Source organism: Spea bombifrons, chromosome 4 (genome assembly GCF_027358695.1).
Source record: "Spea bombifrons isolate aSpeBom1 chromosome 4, aSpeBom1.2.pri, whole genome shotgun sequence".
Taxonomy (NCBI): domain Eukaryota; kingdom Metazoa; phylum Chordata; class Amphibia; order Anura; family Pelobatidae; genus Spea; species Spea bombifrons.
The window spans coordinates 12,525,931-12,545,544 of NC_071090.1; the positions used below are offsets into that span (position 1 = coordinate 12,525,931).

A 19,614-nucleotide genomic window follows, 5' to 3' on the forward strand; every position below is an offset into this window, starting at 1 on the left:
AAATGGCTTAGGAGTAGTAGTACTATACAACTAAAACCTCTCTAACTACAACCCCCAAATCTAAAAGTCAGATTTTAAGTAGTAAACCTCCAAGCTCTCACCCATATCCAAGGATTTCTGTGCTGGGAAGACGAGTATCAGCTCCAAGGGTGTAGGTTTGAAGATCTGTCAAGAGACTCAGATGTGACTGATCACAAATAGAATATTGCAGCAGTTACTAGTGGTGACTACTGTGACATCACAACGTGTTCTCTCTTTGACATTCTTGCTCCAGTCGCAAAGTATAGCATTTTGAACATATTATTAATCTGATAATTACAAAAACAAATAGTTACTTAGATATTACTTTAACAATCACATTATTCCTATTGTCTATTAGGGTGGAGAAGGTTTTTGATCAATTTTGTAGTTGCATTAGCCTCCAAGAAATGGTACACTAATTGCTGCTTTAATAAATTAGGACCTCCTTAGCTTGAAACCCTTTGCAGAGTCCCCAGTCTCCAGCAAATGGTACACAAGATGTGGTTCTAACCATGAGGACCCTCCTTAGCTAGAACCCCCAAATTTCAAGGTCAGCAACAATGAAATAGATCTAGATACAATTCCCATTCTATAAGAAATGTTACATGAGTCACTTGGCTAATCCATCAGAAGCTCTTTAGAAGCCCAAAATTATGAAGAATAGAATCGATGTCCATCCCCTTTGTTGAGACACGAGGCCTCAGCAAATGGCACAGGAGTAGTAGTACTATACAACAAAAACCTCTCTGACTAGAACCCCCAAATCTAAAAGTCAGATTTTAAGTAGTAAACCTCCAAGCTCTCACCCATATCCAAGGATTTCTGTGCTGTGAAGCAGGGCCGGACTGGGACTGAAAAGCAGCCCTGGAAAAATTTGGAGACCAGCCCCGATATAGTTTATCTCACGTTCAAGCTCTTATACCCACACACACACCTTATACATACCCGAGTCACACTATTTGCCATTCTTTTTATCACATTTTTTGTATTAAAATGCCAGAAAGCAAAAGTGTTAAAAGGCCCTAATAAATTAAATACATTAGACATAATGGGATCAAAACATTTGCTACTGCGAACATTTTTAGATGAAAAAGTTCCATTTTATTCAGTGGAACAAAACACTGATCACATTATTCTTCACGATATTCTGGTAAGAAACTTTTATTTCTTTATTAATTCATGTAGACTATATTTTTTTCATATTTAATAAAAGCTATGAGACATGTTTGGTTTTTATTTCCTTTTATTTGCCAATCCAACCCCGAGTTATGCACATCTGCCCCCAGGCTTGCCACTCTGTCCCCCCCTTCTACTTCTCTTGACTTCCATCCTCTGGTAGCTGCACACTGTTCTCTTCTCTATCCTGACAGGATGTCACTGACTCGACATCCGGTGCTGCAGCAGTCTGAGTGCGAGGGGGCGGAGCTTTCACCCTTCACGCAGCTCCCATCACTATGCAGCCATCAGGTTGCTGGGAATGTAATCGAAACGGCCGATGCGTGCTGATGCCGCCGGCCGGAGCAACTTTAACACTTTTTTTAAAATGTAATATGGCAAGCTGGATCGGCTTGCCATATAAAGTAAAAAAAAAAAGTATTATAGTAGCACCGGCCGGCCGCATCAGCACCCAGCGGCCGCTTAGATTAGATTCGGGGCAGCCTGGGGGGACAATTGCCCCCCTGCCAGCCCGCCCCAGGCGCCGGGGGAGGTCTCCAATGCCGTCTTCAGTGTTAGTCTGCTGGCCGCCCAGCCCACGGACCTGCCGTCCCACCGGGAAATTTCCCGTCAGAGACTCAGATGTGACTGATCACAAAAATAATGTTGCAGCAGTTACTAGGGGTGACTACTGTGACATCACAACCTGATCTCTCTATGACATTCCTGTTCCATGCTGGCATCCAAGTCTAGTTATAACCTCCTTAGTTAGAACCACCAAACCTAATGGTTTTTGATCCATTTTGTAGCTGCATTAGTCTCCAAGAAATGGTACACTAATTGCTGCTCTAATCAATTAGGACCTCCTTAGCTAGAACACCCAAAGCTCGTGGGCAGCAGAAATGAAAATGATCTTGTAAGCCTTTGCAGAGTCACCAGTCTCCAGCAAATGGTACACGAGATGTGGTTCTAATCATGTGGTCCCTCCTTAGCTAGAACCCCCAAATTTCAAGGTCAGCAACAATGAAATAGATACAATTCCCATTCTATAACAAATGTTACACGAGTCACTTGGCTAATCCATCAGAAGATCTTTAGAAGCCCAAAATTATGAAGAATAGAATGGATGTTCATAACCTTTGTTGAGACACGAGGCTTCAGCAAATGGCACATGAGTAGTAGTACTATACAACAAAAACCTCTCTAACTACAACCCCCAAATCTAAAAGTCAGATTTTAAGTAGTAAACCTCCAAGCTCTCACCCATATCCAAGGATTTCTGTGCTGTGAAGACGAGTATCAGCTCCAAGGGTGTAGGTGTGAAGATCTGTCAGAGACTGAGATGTGACTGAGCACAAACAGAATGTTGCAGCAGTTACTAGGGGTGACTAGTGTGACATCACAACGTGATCTCCCTTTGACTTTCTTGCTCCAGTCGCAAAGTATAGCATGTTGAACATTTTATTGATCTTATAATTACGAAAACAAACAGTTATATAGATATTTTTTAACAATCACATTATTTCTATTGTCTATTAGGGTGCAGTCCCCAAATACTGTATTTTTTCTTTCTAGCTTACATATTTTTGATATCTATCAAACTAAATCCTTTTATACACTCAATAAAAATGTAAATTGTGTGAACTGTATCCACTATTCCCTCTTGTGGATTTAGAGCGCAACAAAATAAAGCTCATCAAAACTTCTTAGAATTTGGTACTGTTCCTTTACCACCCCTACATAAGAGGTGGAGGGCTGTTTGGGGGTCTCTGGTGGTCAAGGATGATCAATCATTCAGGAGGGGTGATAAAAGCTCATGGTTCATCCTAACCCAGGGCAAGCGGACCTAGTCACGTCTCGAAGTCACTAAAACAACTGTATGCTTTTTACTTACAGCAAATAAAATAATTGTATATAATGTTTTACTTGAGAGAACTCACAGACGTTTTCCTTCAAGCAGCCAATCAGTTGCTCAAAACAAATCCCATTGAAATCAATAGGAGCTCTTTCTGCGCATGCGCATAGGGGGGTTTATGAAAGCCACGCCGGTGCTGAAGCTGGATAGGGAGACGCATTTGGCCGAGCACACCTCTTGCACTGAAAATAACTGCTGGGCAGGGAAAGGGCAGATACATATGGGGTGATTCTGCTAATGCATCTAAAAGGGGACACTATGACAAATTATGTGCACCCCGCAGGTTTCATACACATTAACCCCTTCAATCCCCTATAGACGTACCGGGACGTCCAAAAAACGCCTATTAAGAAACCCCTATGGACGTCCCGGTACGTCCAGCCCTTCTTGCAGCGCCAGGGACACATCCCTGCCGCTGCACGGGAGATCAGGCTGTCGTTTGACAGCCTGGACTCCCCACTGACAGCAGAAGCCGGCTTTCTGCTGTCCGATCTCCTGTAACAGCTTCCGGCTGCGATCTCTATGCACGTCTGTGAGGACCTGCATAGAGATCACAGTGTGATCGGTGCAGGGGGATCGCGGGGAGGGGAGTGAGAAACCATCTCTCTCACTCCCCCTCCCGTCCTGAAACAGAAAAGCTGGGGAAAAAAACACGTTAATTCATTATTTAAAATAATATTAAAAAATTTAAATAATAATATAAATAATACTAAAAAAAATTATAACGAGAGCTGTGATGTCATTGTGACATCACTGGCATGTTCAGGAGGTCCCTAGGAGGACCTCTAACCATTTCTGTGTAAAAAAAAAATATATAAAAAATACAATAAAAATGTAAAAAAAATTAAAATACAAAAAGTAAAAAAAATATATATAAAAAAATAATGAAAAAACCTTACTTCCCATTGCCCTAGCATAACATCTAGCCAGTATAACCCTCCTGCCCCCATTCACAACCCCCAAACCCGTTAAGCCATAGGCATAAAAATTATACAAAATTGTACACCTTATAGTATGCTCCCTGGTGCTGGGAAAGTCTGGAAAATCTATATAAATTAGGTATTTCTGAAATCAGGACACCTGAATTGATAAACTTGAATTGATGTCACTTCAAACTTGAATTGATATCACTTTACCTAATTTTGTGAGGATTCAGAGGGAAAATGTAAAAAAAATAGTTTTCTTTTAGAATCTTCGCTAGTTTTTACTAAATTTCTCATTCTAAATTTACAGCTAATCATCCAATTATGGTATCAAACAAAAGCTCTATCTCTCCTTGAAAAAACAATATATAGTTTACATAGGTACACTAGTCACAGGAACAGAGAATAATCGCAGAACCGACATACCGCAAAAATGGCAAAATTGCTCCGGGCTTTGAGGTACGAAAAACCCCTGGGATTGAAGGGGTTAAAGTGCATGCGATGGCTGGAGTGTTTAAACATAAATGCAACGGGCATAAGCTTGAATATAAAAGAATTACAAGGACCAAGTGAGATACTTTACTGAATGGGCAGTAGATAAATGGAACAGCCTCCCATCAGAAGTGGTAGATATTAATACATTGAAGGGATTTAAGCATGCACGACATAAAGGTCATGATTCTCAGACAAGACCAACGACTGATTAAATTCTGAGTCTCTACATCAGGAATAATGTACAGGCTAGATGGGCTGAAAAGCGTTGATTTTGAAAAACCGAAAAATCCGTTAAGAATAATCTGGCATTTATATGTATATTATGTATGTATATATATATATATATATATATATATATATATATATATATACATATATATATATATATATTCTCCCAGAGTGCACTGTATACATACATGTTCCTGTAACACCTGCACATGTTTGGCTTCCCCACACACATGTAAACAGCCTGCGCCTGCCCCCCTCCTCATCGCAGCCCTTATGAAACCAAAAACATGGGCTGTTTCACAACAAGGGAGGGCAGCCCAGAGACAGCCAATGGGAGGCCACCCCTGCCGGTCACGTGAGCACACACTTTATGTAATGTTGCCGCACATGTTCTGTCAGGGGCTCTTTGTGCTTCTTCTTCTTCCCACTTTGTCTCCGCCGGAGTCCGGATCCGCTCCGTGCCAAGCGGGGTCTGCCCGCCCATCCATAAGGATCTAACCCCGTCAGAAGAGGAGCTCCGTGACATCTCTTCTCCCCACCTATAGGACTCTGATCAGCTGCTCGCTGTCACTGATGCCGGGGCAAGGACTCCCCTCATCAGCTGCTGTGCGGAGGAGGTTATAGACTTTGTATAATATGAGCCTCTGATTACCCGCCCTGTGCTGTTTTATGCTCTCGGCTTTATTGTTCTTGGGTGGAGAGTTACCCTCCTGTGACCCATGGATGTCTTTAACTGCCTCTCCTGCCAGCAGGCCCTCTGGGACCCTGTAACTGTAAGATGCGGCCAGTCTTTCTGCAAAAGGTGCTTGCGGGGGCCAGCAGTGGACAGGTGCCACGTTTGCAAGCAGAAGCTGAAGCCCAGGGGTGCCCAGGAGCTGAAATGTAACACCCTTTTATGCAACTTGCTGGAGAAGTGCCTGCAGAGCGAAACCAGACTGAACAGGGTGAGAAGCGACCTGCGCGATCTGCTCTCACTCCAGGACCACGAAGAGGCAGCAAAAGTGGCCTCCAGAGGAGTTGCGATGGGTGAGTTTCTGTAGGAGGTGCCATTTAAGTGTCTATATGTGATCCTCATGATGATATAAGAGTAGATCATATATCACATTATATATGATCATTGCTATTATATACCGGGATTAACTCATCCATAGCCAGCGCATATCGAGTTTCTGTAAAATTGTGGACAGTGATCATCATCAATGCGTTTCTGTATTTTAATGGCCTGTTGTATGATTATTATTATTATTTATTGTTGTATATATAGCGCCATCATACATTAACCCCTTCAATCCCAGGGGTTTTTGGTACCTCAAAGCCCAGAGCAATTTTGCCATTTTTGGGGTATGTCGGTTTAGCGATGATTCTCTTTTCCTGTGAATAGTGTACCCATATAAACTATATATAAACGAGCTTTCGTTTGATACCATAGTTGGATGATTAGCTGAAAATTTAGAATGAGAAATTTAGTAAAAACTAGCGAAGATTTTTTTTTTAAATTTTTTTTTTAAATTTTCCCTCTGAATCCTCACAAAATTAGGTAAAGTGATGGAAAATCCGCTCCAATTTTATTAATTCAGGTGTCCTGATTTCAGAAATACCTAATTTATATAGATTTTCCAGACTTTCCCAGCACCAGGGAGCATACTATAAGGTGTACAATTTTGTATAATTTTTATGCCTATGGCTTAACGGGTTTGGGGGTTGTGAACGGAGGCAGAAGGGTTATACTCGCTAGATGTTATGCTAGGGCAATGGGAAGTAAGGTTTTTTAATAATTTTTTTTATCTTTTTTTATATATTTTTTTTTTTAATTTTTTTTTTAATTTTAATTTTTTTTTACATTTTTTTTATTTTTTATATATTATTTTTACACAGAAATGGTTAGAGGTCCTCCTAGGGACCTCCTGAACATGCCAGTGATGTCACAATGACATCACAGCTCACATTATAATTTTTTTTATTAGTATTTATATTATTATTTTAATGATTTTTTTAATATTATTTTTTAAATGAATTAACTTTTTTTTTTCTGCTTTTCTCTTACAGGACGGGAGGGGGAGTGAGAGAGATGGTTTCTCACTCCCCTCCCCGCGATCCCCCTGCACCGATCACACTGTGATCTCTATGCAGGTCCTCACAGACCTGCATAGAGATCGCAGCGTCTCTGTGCCTCATCGGAGGGCAGGATATCCCCACAGGGGATATCCTGTCCTCCGATGACCGTTTGCAACTGTGCGATCGCGTGATCGGGCACTTTCAACCGTAACAGCTTACCGGCTTTCATGCCGGTAGCTGTTACGGGAGATCGGGCAGCAGAAAGCCGGCGATGCCGGCTTCTGCTGCCAGGGGGGAGTCCAGGCTGTCAAACGACAGCCTGGTCTCCCGTGCAGCGGCAGGGATGTGTCCCTGACGCTGCACGAAGGGCTGAACGTACCGGGACGTCCATAGGGGTTTCTTTGTGGGCGTTTTTTGGACGTCCTGGTACGTCTATAGGGGAATGAAGGGGTTAAGGACATTACGCTAGTGGCAGCGTGTTAGGTGCCTGCCGCCGTCACACTATTACGTGTCTATGTAGGACGCCATCCTGAGAATGGAACCTAAAAACCTTTTTTGTTACTTAAAATATTTGTACTGGTGGTTGATCTGTGCCCTCCTACCATTAGATTGGGCTTAGAGGGTCTTTCAGGTATTGAAATGTCTGCCCAGAGCCCAGCAATGCATTAAAGTGCAGAACCTTCTTAGATGGAGAGGGGGAATGACGGAGGTAGAGGCGCATGTCCAAGACTGGACTCATCTCTGATAGCCTCAGGTCAGTTGAACCATCAGACGTGACATCAGTGCCGGTTAGGCATACCTTGGGGAGCTTCTTTAGTCAGCTGACTGCAACTATTTAGGTATTAACCCTTTAATAGCACGTCAAGAAGATTCTTTGGAGTGATTTGCCAAATTGTAAGACTTGTCATTTTTTTTAACCCCTTGGCTGCTAAGCCATTTCACACCCTGGTGCTAAGCTAGTTTTCGGCATTTTGGTGCATCTCACGTTTAAACGTGTTTCAAGTAAATTTCTTGGGAATAAACTATACAAACCATATATTGTTTTTTTCAGCACACCCAGCAGATTCCAAATATACCATTTTTATATGTGTATGTCTCATAAGGTTTGCAAAATACAACCAAAAATGGGAAAAAAGTGTAATTTTTCACTTCCAACTCAGTAAAAACTAGTTTGTAATGTTATTTTTCTAAACTCTAATATCAAAACCTGTGTTGCTAAATATTTGTAGTAGGTAACCGGTCTAAAATAAACAGACATTGAGAACAGTAGACTGTGTTTTTCTAATATTTTATTGCTAAAAGTTACCTTTATTAGACTATCACAAAATTCATCTTTAAATTTAATGCATGGCTGCCGTCAATTAAACAGCTCTAGCTGCCTGGGATGTTAAAATATGCCAACAAAACTATATATTTTTAGAAACTACACCCCCAGCCGCAGCAAATGAGGTCTTATTTGTATTTGTATAACAAATCTGACTTGCACAACAAATAAGTGAATATCACACAAATAAAAATAAAAAATAAATAAAATTAAAAGCGACAAGTTCATTTATGTCTTCCGCACTCCAGGTTTGTCCTAGAAACACATGCAGCCCCTCATTTGATGCGCCAAGGGGTGTAGTTTCTGAAAATATATATTTTATGTACCATAATTTAACTTCCCAGCTGTCTAGAGCTGTCTAAATGCAGCCATCACCCCTAAATGTTTTAAGACAAGATGTTTTAACAAGATTCTCCAATCTGCCATATCTGAAGTTAAGGTGGTCTAGACATCTGGGAAGTTAAATTAGGGTACATAAAGTATACATTTCAAGAAACTACACCCCTTGGAGCTTCAAATGAGGGGTTACATGGATTTCTAGGACAAAAGTTAAGTTCACAGATAATGATGGAATATGTCGCTTTGGCTAGAAAATGTTTTTTCTAACCATAGCGACATGTTCATTTGTGTCTTTGCGCACTCCAGGTTTGTCCTAGAAACACACGCAGCCCCTCATTTGATGCGCCGAGGGGTGTAGTTTTTGAAAATATGTACTTTTTGTGCCATAATTTAACTTCTTACGTGAGCAGTAATGCCACCTCAAGGCTTCAACTCTAATTACTGACCATTCACACGCTTTTCATATCTCCATTCACTCGCAGAAGCACACACCATACTTTCCATACATTCACTCGCAGAAGCACACACCATTCTTTCCCCTTACAATCCCAAAGAGATGATCGTAAAGGGAGAAAAAAAAAGGGGGACAAAAATAAGTTTTGCAGTAAAAATGCAAAGGGCTCCAGGGATGACATGGTTAACTTACGTACTACAGGCTATACGGCTGATTTTTGCAGTTTATCTGGATTTCAAAAATTGCCTTCCTCTGCCATTGGCTAAATTTAACCCCATGATCAAAGGGATCATGGGGTTAAAATTTAGTATCGGACATTTTTAAAAAGGGAATGTGACTTTTTATAGCTGTATGATCGCTGTGGTAACATTGGCTACCACAGTGATCATTTAGCTAGAATACTTAAACTTTTTTTTTTTTTTTTAAAGTTAAACCAGTTTATGTTTAGATAATTTAATTTGGGGGTCTCTAGGCAATTTTGATCTTTATTTATCTGATCAAAATCATTTTTTTTACTTTTTTTGTACATTTTTATTTTTTTAACATAATATTTTTTATTCTTTCTTTACAAGCATTATACCGTTGGAAAGGTGAGGCGATTACCTTTCCAACGGTATATGTTGGGGGTCTGTAGCTGCTCAGATGCCTGAGATACAGGCATCTAAGCAGCATGCCCCCATACCGTGAAAACTGACAATTGTCAGTTTTCAATAAAGTTGCGCGGTGACGTCATCGCGTCATTACGCGCGACGTCACCGGCCGGATCGGGTGGTCCCAGTGATGCCCTTCAAAATGAGGGGCAGATCGCCGGGGTAGGTGGTGATGGGGGTCCACAGACCCCCATCAAGGTAGGAGAGTGCTAGCGACGGCATGGTGCCGTCGTTAGCACCTGACTGGGACTGCTAGCGACGGCACCATGCCGTCGTTAGCAGTCAAGGGGTTAAAGATGCGCTTAACTGAGTCACCTGCATTCAAGCAGGGATATCATCCATAACATACTGGTATCAAAAGCACCAAGTAGGGGTCTTATGTATGATCACAGCAGTGTAGAATAGGACAGAGTCAGTTCCAGACCGTGTGATCTGGAGATTTTACTCCTTCATCCGGAGACGCTGATATTTGGGCAACAAACCACGGACTCCGGCAGGGGCGTAACTAGACGCCTCAGGGCCCGGGTGCGAGAATCTGTTAAGGGCCCCCTCACCCCCTCACCCCCCCCCAAAAAAACATGATTTTTACCCAACAATTTTTTTTCAACAAATTCAATTTACATATTGAATCATATCTGTAAAAAATCAAAGAAAAAGGGGCGCATGTACAAAGGGCATAATCCAGGGGTGTCCAAGTTTTTTCTGCAGTGGGCCACTTCATCAGAATTGTATACGTGCGCGGGCCGCACTCATTTTTCACTGTGACAAAAAATATGGCCTTTAATAAAATATGCAGATTAAAATAAAGTAAAATGACACAAAGCCTTTACTCTTCCTCTCACTGATTTGTGGGCCTAGAAAGTTTTGCGACTACAAATTCAGGATTCCCTAGATTTATTCTAGGGATGAACTAAAATGAAAATTCTGGACCAAAACATTCAGGGTTCACTTAGCCAAAACCGAAAATGACCCCCACCTTTAAAAATAATAATAAAAACTCACATTTTTAATAAAAGTAGGTAACACACAACTGGACAAAATTAGCAATATGACTTGGCAACCAGTAAATGCAGGCAACCCAGGTAACCAGTAAATGCTGGTACCTAGGCATGATGGGACTGTGCTCGCTGTGATTGCTGTTAGCAATCACACTCCTATCATGCCAAGTCAGCCAGTACATGCTGGTACAGGGTGGCTGTAAGTGATGTGCAGACCCCATACTGCTGGCAGCATCACTACACAAGGAGGGCAGATAGCTAGGTTTCAGCATGTACTAGCTGACTTGGCATTATAGGAGTGTGATTGCTAACAGTAGTCACAGTCCCATCATGCCTAGGTTCCAGCACTTACACATCCATCCAGTAAATGCTGGAACCTAGGCATGATGGGACTGTGATTGCTGTTAGCAATCACACTCCTATCATGCCAAGTCAGCCAATACACGCTGGTACAGGGTGGCTGTAAGTGATGTGCAGACCCCATACTGCTGGCAGCATCAATACACAAGGGGGGCAGCTAGCCAGGTTTCAGCATGTACTGGCTGACTTGGCATGATAGGAGTGTGATTGCTAACAGCAATCACAGTCCCATCATGCCTAGGTTCCAGCACTTACACATCCATCCAGTAAATACTGGAACCTAGGCATTATGGGACTGTGATTGCTGTTAGCAATCACACCCCTATCATGCCAAGTCAGCCAGTACATGCTGGTACAGGGTGGCTGTAAGTGCAGACCCCATACTGCTGGCAGCATCAATACACAAGGGGGGCAGCTGGCCAGGTTTCAGCATGTACTGGCTGACTTGGCATGATAGGAGTGTGATTGCTAACAGCAATCACAGTCCCATCATGCCTAGGTTCCAGCACTTACACACCCATGCTATCACACACACACACTCATTTATTCATATAATCATTCATTCACAGATTCATTCCCTCAATCACACACACTCATTCAAACACCCTCCCCACCCCCTTACCTGCACTGCAGCTCCTCGATGCCGCTTACAGACTTCAGCAGGGGGCGCGGCCTCCCTCTGCCTTCTCTGCTAAAGCACAGAGGAAGTAGGATGTCACGTGAACTCCGCTTCCTCTGTGCAGTCCAGAAGACCCTCCCACAAGTAAGTAGCAGGGCTTGAGGTTCGGCTCGCGTAAGATCGGTTGCCCTGGCTGCCGATCTTACGCGGGCCGCACCTCGAGGTCTCGGGCCGCATGTTGGACGCCCCTGCCTTATTTAAAAAAAAAACAAAAACGGAAAAAAGATTTCGGGCGGCCCCTTGGCTTGGGCGCCGGGGCCCGGTCGCAGTCGCGACCCCTCCGACCCCGGTAGTTCCGCCACTGGACTCCGGGTCAAACCTTAAGAGTTCCCAGCTAGGCTCTTACAAGAATTATGGGGCTCATTCATTCTTTGGTGCAAAATTGGACGTTTGGGTGAGAGAGGGAACGTTCCTTGTCTCTCACCCTGCTCTGAGGACGCTGACATATTTAGATTTACGAATGTTTGCCATGTTAGGTTTTTTTATGTTCTGTCCAATAGCAGATTATCTAAAATCATAGCTACCTGTGGAGTAGGAGGAACGTAAACCAGTTCTGGGTGGATCGGGGAGCACCTGTGAACGCTGTGTGTCTGCTTATGACAGCTTGACAAAGGCCCTGTTTGGCCGAAACGTTGCTTTTGTTTGTTTTCGCTTAATAAAGTGTCCTAGAGACTGGAAGCTGTTTGGAGTGCTGGGATTCCTTTTCTTTGTTTGAATGCTTATGACACGGTTTGAGTAATAAGCAGCATTTAATGATAAGTAATTAGCGAGATCTTTAACCTGAGTGCTGTTGGTAGCTACTGAATACTTCAAAGCAGTCTGGTGACACTTTCCCGAACATCCAAGAGGGAGTCACTGGGTTCTGTCTATGAGACACATATAGTGCTACATGTAGTATGTGCGATCAGACCTACTTCAACATTTCTGGGTGACAGATGGTGCCCTTCTGTGGCACCTGGACCAAGAGCCGGAGCTAGGCCCTTTTGCACCCGAGGCAACAATGGAAAATTGCACCCCCTAGCTATTTTTTTTTTTTTACAGAGGTTGTTTTATTTACACTGCCCTTACACACACCTGTCCATAAACACACAAATACACATACACGTTGCCTTTACACACACCTGTTCATTATCACGCATATACGCATACACTGCCCTTACACACAACTGCCCATAAACACACATATACGCATACACTGCCCTTACACACGACTGCCCATAAACACACACACATACACTGCCCTTACACGCGACTGCCCTTACACACACACCTGCCCTTTAATATGCATAGACACATACACCAGCTTACAAACATACAAATACCTACACTGCCCTTACACACGCACACACACCTTCCCTTTAACACGTGTATACACATACACTGCCCTCACACTCCCCTACATTTACACACACACATATACACACACACCAGCTTACAAACACAGAAATACCTACACTGCCCATACACACACACACACACTGCCCATACACACACACACACACACTGCCTATTCACACAGACACACACATGCTGCCCATACACACACACACTACCCATACACACACACACACTGCCCACACACACTGCCCATACACACTGCTCATACACACACACACTGCTCATACACACACACACACATATTGCCCATACACATACACACACACTGCCCATACACACACACCAGCTTACAAACACACACACATACACAGCACTTACACACACACCAGCTTACAAACACACACATATACACAGCCCTCACACACACCAGCTTACGAACACACATCTATACACAGCCCTTTCTCCCATCTATTACTTTTCTCATCTTCCATCCTGTGGTGGGAGCTCGAGGTCTGTCACTCCAGGCCTCTGCTTGACATCATATCCCGGAGCTCTGCATCATTTGCCGTCGCATAGTGGTTAGGGAGAACGGAAGACGAGGTCTGAATAGGGAGCGTGAGGTCTGTCAAATGTTGGGCCGGTTTGAGGGGGATTGTGATATCCCCAACCAGCCCTGCTCATTGGGCACCTCCACCCCAGACCAGTGCTGATGGTGCCTGGGTGCGCACTGCCAACGGGGGTGCCTGATGAGCAGGGCTGTATGGGGAGAGCACAATCGTGCAGTCCCCTGAAGACCGGCACAGGGGAGGGGGCCTTTCCGGTCGCCCTCTCCCATATAGAAATGCCACTGTCCGTGATCTCCCCAAGCAGACCTGCAGCTTCTGATTGGGCGGCTGTGCGCCCCCTCGCAGGTGCGCCCAAGGCGAGTGCCTCACTCGCCTCACCCTTGCTACAGCTCTGCCTGGACCAGAAGAATGCCAGCTGTCACTCCAGAAAATATGGTGTCCTCCAATGAAAGTAGGTCCCAATGTAATGTAAGAAAATACCCGCAATGTATAAGTAGGTCGGACCCCCACCCACTAGGGGCCACAAAAAAGACCCTTCATGCCTGGACATACACAGAAGAACTCTACATTGGCATTGAGAACCGTAGCCATAATGGACTACATACATTGGGAATTAAACAATTCTATTGCCATAGCAACAATTAATAATAATTTATTATCATTCAAGAATTATTTCAAAACTGTATGTATATTTAGTTACAAAAGTATATTGAGTAGAGTACGTTGAATATCGACACATGTAACATTCAATGTAATTATGTTGTAGGCGCAACATATTAAACACTGGCTGAATTTTCCTCCATATAGCTGCTTGAAGATCTTGGTTTTCCGGTGCCTTCATCTCCTGAAGAGCTGTTAGACGAGGTCTCTCATTACTTGAAGTCGTCCAGTCCAGACGCCGCTACCCTCATAGCTCCTCTAAAAGCTGCATCCATTGATTCATGTGACACAATAGCGAATGTGAAGGTAACGTTACGTTTTGGTATGATTGGGATATAGCCATTGAAATACTGCAGGTTTACCTTACCAAGAGACATACGAAAATCACAAACAGTAGGAACCAAATTCATAACTTACCTCTGGCTCAGGGGGCATAAGATTGAAATGTTGAGATACATCTGATGGCATCAATACAATGTGAGCCAGGAGAAAGAGTCAGAGCAAGCTATAGGTAAAGGGCCACATTTTAAATTTAGTTTCAGAGGGTATGCAGAGCTAGTGGAGGGACTGACACAGTGGGACAGCTAATAATGGGACCAGGGCCGGCCTTTGGGGTGTGCGACCGCACAGGGCAACACACTCCAGGGGGTGCCGCTGCGGGGTCCGCCGCCACTGCCGCAGGGTCCGACGCCGCTGCCGCTGGGTCCGCTGCCGCCCCCTCTGTACCTAAATTAAAACATCGGGGTTTTTTTTAACTTTATTTCACATCCTCCATGTTAAATAAAGTTTTTTTTAACTTTATTTTACATGCATGATGTTAAATAAAGTTAAAACAAACAAAAAAAACCAACAATGTTTTCATTTATGTCCCGGGCAGGGGTGCTGAGCGGTTTCTTGTGAAGTTTTCAGCAACCGCTCGGCGCCCCTCACGCTCCGTGACTCCATCGCGGTGCTGCGTTTTATGCTGAGCGACAGAATATTCCGGCATTCAGCTGTGAAGTGCGCACCACGGGAAGACAGACGCCTCACGCTCCCACCGGTGGACTCAACAAGGTAAGTAAGGGGAAGGGGCAGAAGTGGGGCTCAGTGAGAAGAGTGGGGGTCAGTGAGAAGGGGCAGAGGTGGTAGATAGTGATACAGGGGGATAGATAGTGAGAAGGGGAGTTTTTTTTACAAGTTTTTATTCCTTTCTTTTTTGGGATGGGGGGGCGCCAGACAGGGCCGGCCGAAGACTTAACGCCGCCTGGGGCGAAGTTTAAAACGCCGCCCCCCCCCGGTACTTACCTTTAAACAGTCCTGCGGCGAGTCTCCCTGCTCTGCCACGGTGCCGGCTTGTAATGCTGAGCGCCGGAAATTGACGTCACTTCCGGCGCTCTGCATTACAAGCCGGCACCGGGACCGAACAGGGAGACTCGCCGCAGAGGAGAGAGAGAGAGAGGGGCGCCGAGCGGGTAAGCGAAAACCACTCGGTGCCCCTCTCTCTCTCCTCCGCTTCAAAAAAAAACAAAAAAAAAAAGCGCTTGGGGCGGCAAAGTGCCGCCCCTTCTAAAGTGCCGCCTGGGGCAATTGCCCCAGTCTGCCCCATTATAGGGCCGGCCCTGGCGCCAGAGGAGTAGTCCGCACAGGGCGCCAGAACACCTAAGGCCGGCTCTGGATGGGACAGGGACTAATACTTATCGTACCGCAATCAAAATGTCTTTAGACAACGTCACATATTATATGACTGCACTTATTGTACCTCCCCTTTTGTTATACTGTAAAGCGCTACGTAGATGCACACGTAGTAAAAAATAAATATGCGTACATATACATTGTACTGTGAAAAAGTATTTCCACTCTTTCCCATTTTTTCTGGCTTTTGCATATTTGTCACATTGAAATGTATCAGATCATCAAACTAATTTTAATATTAAATAAAGATAACTCCAGTAAAACACAAAATGCAGTTTTGAAATGAAGATTTTATGTATGGGAGGAAAATGCTGCCCAACCTGGCACTATGTGAAAAAGTAATTGCCCCCTTACTTATTGAATCAATTAATTAACCAAATTTAAATGATAATTGGGTTCAATTTCACTAGACACCCCCAGACATGATTACTGCCAGCCCTGTTGAATCTAAATATCAATTAAATAGAATGTTTTTTGCAAAGTGATGTAGGCTTAAAGGTCTTAGAAAGCAGCACATGATGCCACAATCTGAAGAAACTCAAGCGCAAAGAAGAAACAACTGGGAATCATCCAAAGCAATTTCTAAGACTCTGGGACTCCAGCAAAGCACTGTGAGAGCCATTATCTACAAATGGAGAAAACGAACAAAAAGAACACAAACTCTTGTCTGACATTTGCCAAACTACATCTTGATGATCCTCAAGACTTTTGGGATAATATTCTGTGGACTGATGAGTCTAAAGTGGAATTTTTTTGAAAGACATGCTTCCTGGTAAATCTGAAGTAAATCTTAACACAGCATTCCATAACATCATACCAACAGTCTAACACGGTGGTGGTGGTGGTAGTGTGGTGGCCTGGGACTGCTTTGCTGTTTCAAGACCTGGGCGACTTCCCATAATTGATGACGCCATGAATTTTGCTCTCTACCAGAAAATCCTGAAGGAGAATGTCCAGTCATCAGTTTGTGACCTAAAGCACAAGTGCAGTTGGTTATGCAGCAGGACCATGATCCGAAGCACATATGCAAGTCCACCTCTTAATGGCTCAAAATAAACAAAATGAAGGTTCGGTGCTACCAAGTCAAAGTCCTGACTTAAATCCGTAGGTAATGCTCGAAAAACCTTCCAATGTGGCTGAATTAAGACAACTCTACCAAGAAGAGTCACCAATATTAATAATAATATTGCTATTTATTGCAAATGTTTGATTGTACTTTTTGCGCAAAGGATGGCAACCAGTAATGGCATTATTTTTTCACATGAGTAAAAAAGGTTTTGATGAACTCTTTACCTTCAATAAATAAAATAATGATTTAAAAGCTGCATTTTGTGTTTACTCAAATTGTTTTATATTAACATGTAAATATGACAAAAAAGAGTAAATGGTCTGAAAAATATCCCTCGTCTTATATTCGTTATAATCAAACCTCAAATAGAGATCTGACTACAAGACTAAGATCCAGATTCCCCGCAGCGCTGCAGGGGACCTGAATCCTTCTCTCTGGCAGCCAGTGGCTTCTATGACAGAGCACCAGCATCACATGACCTTCCAGTGCTCCACCAAAGAAGCCCTGGCCCTTTTTATTAACAGAACAATTCTCTCTTCTGCATGTGCTCTGGCAGCTCTTATAACATGCTTTTCCTCTTTCTGCCTAATCTTATAGATCTGTCTGTCTTCCTAACTTTGCTTGTCTTTGTATTTACTAAATGCTTCTTGTTTTTTACTATTCTGGCCACTTTTGCAGAGTATCACAGTGTTTTCTTTAATTTTTGCTCTTACTGACCAGCCTAATAAAACTTTCTGTTACCTTCAATAATTGAACTTTTAAATAATCTCATTCCTCCTGTACTCCATTAAATGGCACCAAGTAACTTTTTTACACATTCTCTCATTGCTTGAAATTTCAGCAAGGGTGTGGGGGCATTAGGGTGACCAAATTGGCCTTGTTTTACAGGACACGTATAATTTTTACATATTGCTGACCAAACCTGCAGTATGGGGCATCATTTTATCTGTGCTGGCAGCATCAATACACAAGGGGCAGCTGGGACCATTACATACATCAATACTTAAAAGGGGGGGTCAATGACAAAGAAGTGTGGGGGAAAAACATTGTTTTTATTGTTGTAGCTTAGCCCATCTAGATGTGTGACAGAGCCTGTCCTGGTGTGTGTGTGTTTGGGTGTCGATGTGGAAGAGCCTGTCCTGGTGTGTGTGTGTTTGGGTGTCAATGTCCTGGTGTGTGTGTTTGGGTGTTGGTGTGGCAGAGCCTGTCCTGATGTGTGTCCCCGTGTGGCAGAGCCTACCCTGGTGTGTGTGTGTGCATCTGGGTGTAGATGTGGAAGAGCCTGTCCTGGTGTGTGTGCTTGGGTGCTGGTGTGGCAGAGCCTGTCCTGGTGTGTTTGTCGGTGTGGCAGAACATGTCCTGGTGTGTGTGTCGGGGTGGCAGAGCATGTCCTGGTGTGTTTGGGTGTTGGTGTGGCAGAGCCTGTCCTGGTGTGTGTGTTTTTGGGTGTCAATGTGGCAGAGCCCATCCTGATGTTTTGGTTGTTGATGTGGCAGAGCCTGTCCTGGTGTGTGTGTTTGGTCATCTGTTTCCTGGCACTGTAGAAATAAATTTAACTATTTAATTTTTACCATTTCAGAGATAAAGCACCCTCCTTTGTAGATCACTTCAGAGGACAAACCTTTCCAGGCCCAAAAATCCGTGAGAGGCCCAAAAATCAGAGAAGTAAATTTATTGTGTTATTTACTCTATTTCAATCTGCATATTTTATTAAAATTGATTAGTGACTTCAGGCATCCTGTGTATGATGACTTTTTTAGTGTACTGATGTACTCCCGATCCCATCACATTAGATTCTATCATATATTATCTGCCTAGCACTGATGTCATCTTATCCAGTACACATGGATGCTGAGGAGTTAAGATTCTAAGAGTCTATTGTATTTATTTCTATAAAAAGGCCCACTAAAATCCTCAGCACCAGACCCACGATGATCTTAATCCAGCCCTGCCAATAACTAATACATAAAGATTTTTGTATATTGTATATTTTTCATTTTTTAGAGTCAATTACCAGCCCCTGGCAAGTATGTCTTAATGGGAAATAGGATTAAAGCGATTAAAGGGAAATGCTCTGAAAAATACCCCTCGTTTTATAATCCAACCTCAAATAAGAGTAAGATCCAGATCCCCGCAGCACTACAGGGGACCTGGATCCTTGTCCCTGTCAGCTGGTGGACATCTGCGCAATGTGCCGGGGTTTCTATGACGGAGCGGTAACGTGACATAATGTTTGGGTCAACATAGAAGTAAAGTCATGCAGTAAGAAAAAAAATGATATAGCTGTATTATTCCAAGAGAAAATGGAGCCTTTAGTCAGTTGATACACTTTATTAAGCTGAAATAGAAATACATATAAAGTAACAAAAGCTTTTAAGACCTCACTTGTCACTTATTTTGTGTGATTTATATTTATATGAATTTCTGATGTTAAGTATTTCTTTTTCTTTCTAAATATCTTACAGGGAGGAAAGAAGAAAAAAGACAAGCATTAGAAGAACAAAAGTGATACAATGTTGCTGGAACATGCATTTAACAAACCTCCATTATACTTATTAATGCTCTTCTGCATGTGTGTTTGTAAATGGTCTGCAATGTATATACTGATCTTTACTTAAAGGTCATGGGTTTTCAGAATAAAACCTTAAACAAACTTGTTGAAGTAATCCAATATCTTATGAAATATACTGAGTACTTGTATATATACACTCTAT

The 19,614-nt window shown here is 43.1% G+C and overlaps 1 protein-coding gene across 4 annotated transcripts; it reads left to right on the top strand.

Annotated features, from left to right (window-relative positions):
• The first annotated feature begins 5,088 nt into the window (after positions 1–5,088).
• LOC128491928 (LON peptidase N-terminal domain and RING finger protein 1-like) lies at positions 5,089–19,553 on the top strand. Of its 4 annotated transcripts, XR_008354048.1 has the most exons (4): positions 5,089–5,763; positions 14,308–14,466; positions 18,480–18,565; positions 19,366–19,553. XR_008354048.1 is itself a non-coding variant. In XM_053464321.1 (2 exons), exons 1-2 carry the CDS (start codon positions 5,457–5,459, stop codon positions 14,313–14,315), a joined length of 315 nt encoding a protein of 104 aa, XP_053320296.1. In that variant the 5' UTR covers positions 5,089–5,456; the 3' UTR covers positions 14,316–14,470. The 4 variants fall into 4 exon arrangements, 2 of the variants coding, with proteins under 2 accessions (XP_053320296.1, XP_053320295.1); XR_008354047.1 differs by lacking the exon at positions 18,480–18,565 and having other exon boundaries at positions 5,093–5,763; XM_053464321.1 differs by lacking the exons at positions 18,480–18,565; positions 19,366–19,553 and having other exon boundaries at positions 14,308–14,470.
• The last annotated feature ends 61 nt before the right edge of the window (positions 19,554–19,614 follow it).